Source organism: Penaeus chinensis, chromosome 13 (genome assembly GCF_019202785.1).
Source record: "Penaeus chinensis breed Huanghai No. 1 chromosome 13, ASM1920278v2, whole genome shotgun sequence".
In the NCBI taxonomy this organism is placed as follows: domain Eukaryota; kingdom Metazoa; phylum Arthropoda; class Malacostraca; order Decapoda; family Penaeidae; genus Penaeus; species Penaeus chinensis.
Window position 1 is genome coordinate 2,846,077 of NC_061831.1, and position 1,692 is coordinate 2,847,768.

The 1,692-nt window shown below is 40.1% G+C and overlaps 1 protein-coding gene across 1 annotated transcript in view; it reads left to right on the forward strand.

Annotated features, from left to right (window-relative positions):
- The window catches only part of LOC125031840, a 4,734-nt gene extending 3,730 nt beyond the window's left edge, over nucleotides 1-1,004 (forward strand). Inside the window, exon 3 of the mRNA XM_047622813.1 lies at nucleotides 1-1,004. This exon is cut by the window's left edge and continues 802 nt beyond it. Coding sequence (XP_047478769.1) covers nucleotides 1-792 — 792 coding nt within the window. The 3' untranslated portion in view covers nucleotides 793-1,004.
- Nucleotides 1,005-1,692: the final 688 nt, after the last annotated feature.

Here is a 1,692-nt window from a genome sequence, read left to right on the forward strand (position 1 = left end):
TCACCAGAGCTGCATCGTCTTTTAGGCCGTGCAGAGGCACTAGAACATTTACACAATGACTTGTACAGAGAACTACATTCCTCGCACGACTCTTACTCATCGATCGCACAAGCATTCCTCTCTCGACGGGAACAATTGGAGTCCTATAAATATCACTTAATGAATGGTCCTCGGATCAAAGAGGAATTGGCAAAGGTACCGGAATCCGACCTTAGAGATCATCCCGACCTGGAGGAAACCCTGAGGACCTCGTGGAAAAGACCTCACTTCTATTTCATGAATCTGGAAAAGTTTCTTTCTAGCGTTCCAATAGACGACAGAGACATTATGCAAGAAGCCGTGACGATGCTCAAAGAGTTGAATCGCCTCGGAGACAGTGGCATTATCATTGATGGCGTGAAGGGTTGTCCTTTCGACCTGCACATTAAGGCGCCGTTGCTACTCCACAGCTCATTCAAGATCAAAGGGCCAGGGATGCAGAAGAAGGATTACCGCGTCCTCCTTTTCGGCGAGATGCTGGTCATCACCCTCCCAGAGGGTTGGGTCTACAGGTATCAGTGTAGCCTTCGCATGGACCAGCTACTCCCTATTTGTCAGAAACCCGAACAGGCTGCGTCGTTTGCTGTGGTAGTGAGAGATGGAGGAAAGAAAGAGAAGAATTATGTCTTCACAGCACCCAACGAGAATACGAAGCAGAAGTGGGATGATGAAATAAAGAGGCTTACTAAAAACATCGCAAATGAAGTGAAAAGGGAGGCAGAAAAGCGCTTTGGTGCGATGCCTGTGGTGTGAGATATGTTACTTTGCTTTTTTTGTAAAATAAAAATACTTTTACTCACATTCAAGGACATTAAATAAATATGAATTTGTATTACATGGGTTGTTCATCTAGTCCAGGGGTTCCCAAACTGGGGTACATGTACCCCCAGGGGTACATTTGGTCTGAAGGAAACAATTACTTGCACAATACATGGTGTTGTAATCTGCACTCAGATTGCACTTTTCTCATTTTCTTTGTGTTGATTAGCACCACCTTTATTGAAATTTCTAAACATGCAGACTTAAATAATTGAAATATTAAAATGTCCTTTTTTACTATTAAGCTTAATTTTTAGTGTTAGGGGTACATGGGAACCTATAAAAAGCCTAAGGGGTACTGAGGAACAAAAAGTTTGGGAACCCCTGATCTAGTCGCTAGTCATTTCTCAGTATCCATTAATGTATCTGGCAATGCAATTCTCTCCTGAACGTGTCTTAGCTTCCTATGATATGCTTCACAACCGTCAATTAGCTCATGGTTCTTTTTGTGCAGTGGAATTATATAAATGGGTCATATTTTTGTATAACAGTTTCTAGTTTCTTGTTTCTTAGTTCCCATTACATAGAGTATGAATAAACCCATTGAACGCCAATGATCAAAATTGTTACCATATTAAATGGTAAAAAAATCCTGGATTCTGACAGAATTATCTTTGAAGAATGTGTCCCATTCCTTTGCTAGGACTTACTGTATAGTACTGCAGATGAAAATATAATTCTTTAATAGTTACAACCATCTTGATTTGCTCTTAGAAAACTCCTATGCCATCCCTGTATGGAATGTCACTTTCCAGATTCATGTACTTATATGTTTATGAAGCTACTATCTGTTATATCATACTGTATAATACTGTAACAAAATTATTATATTTT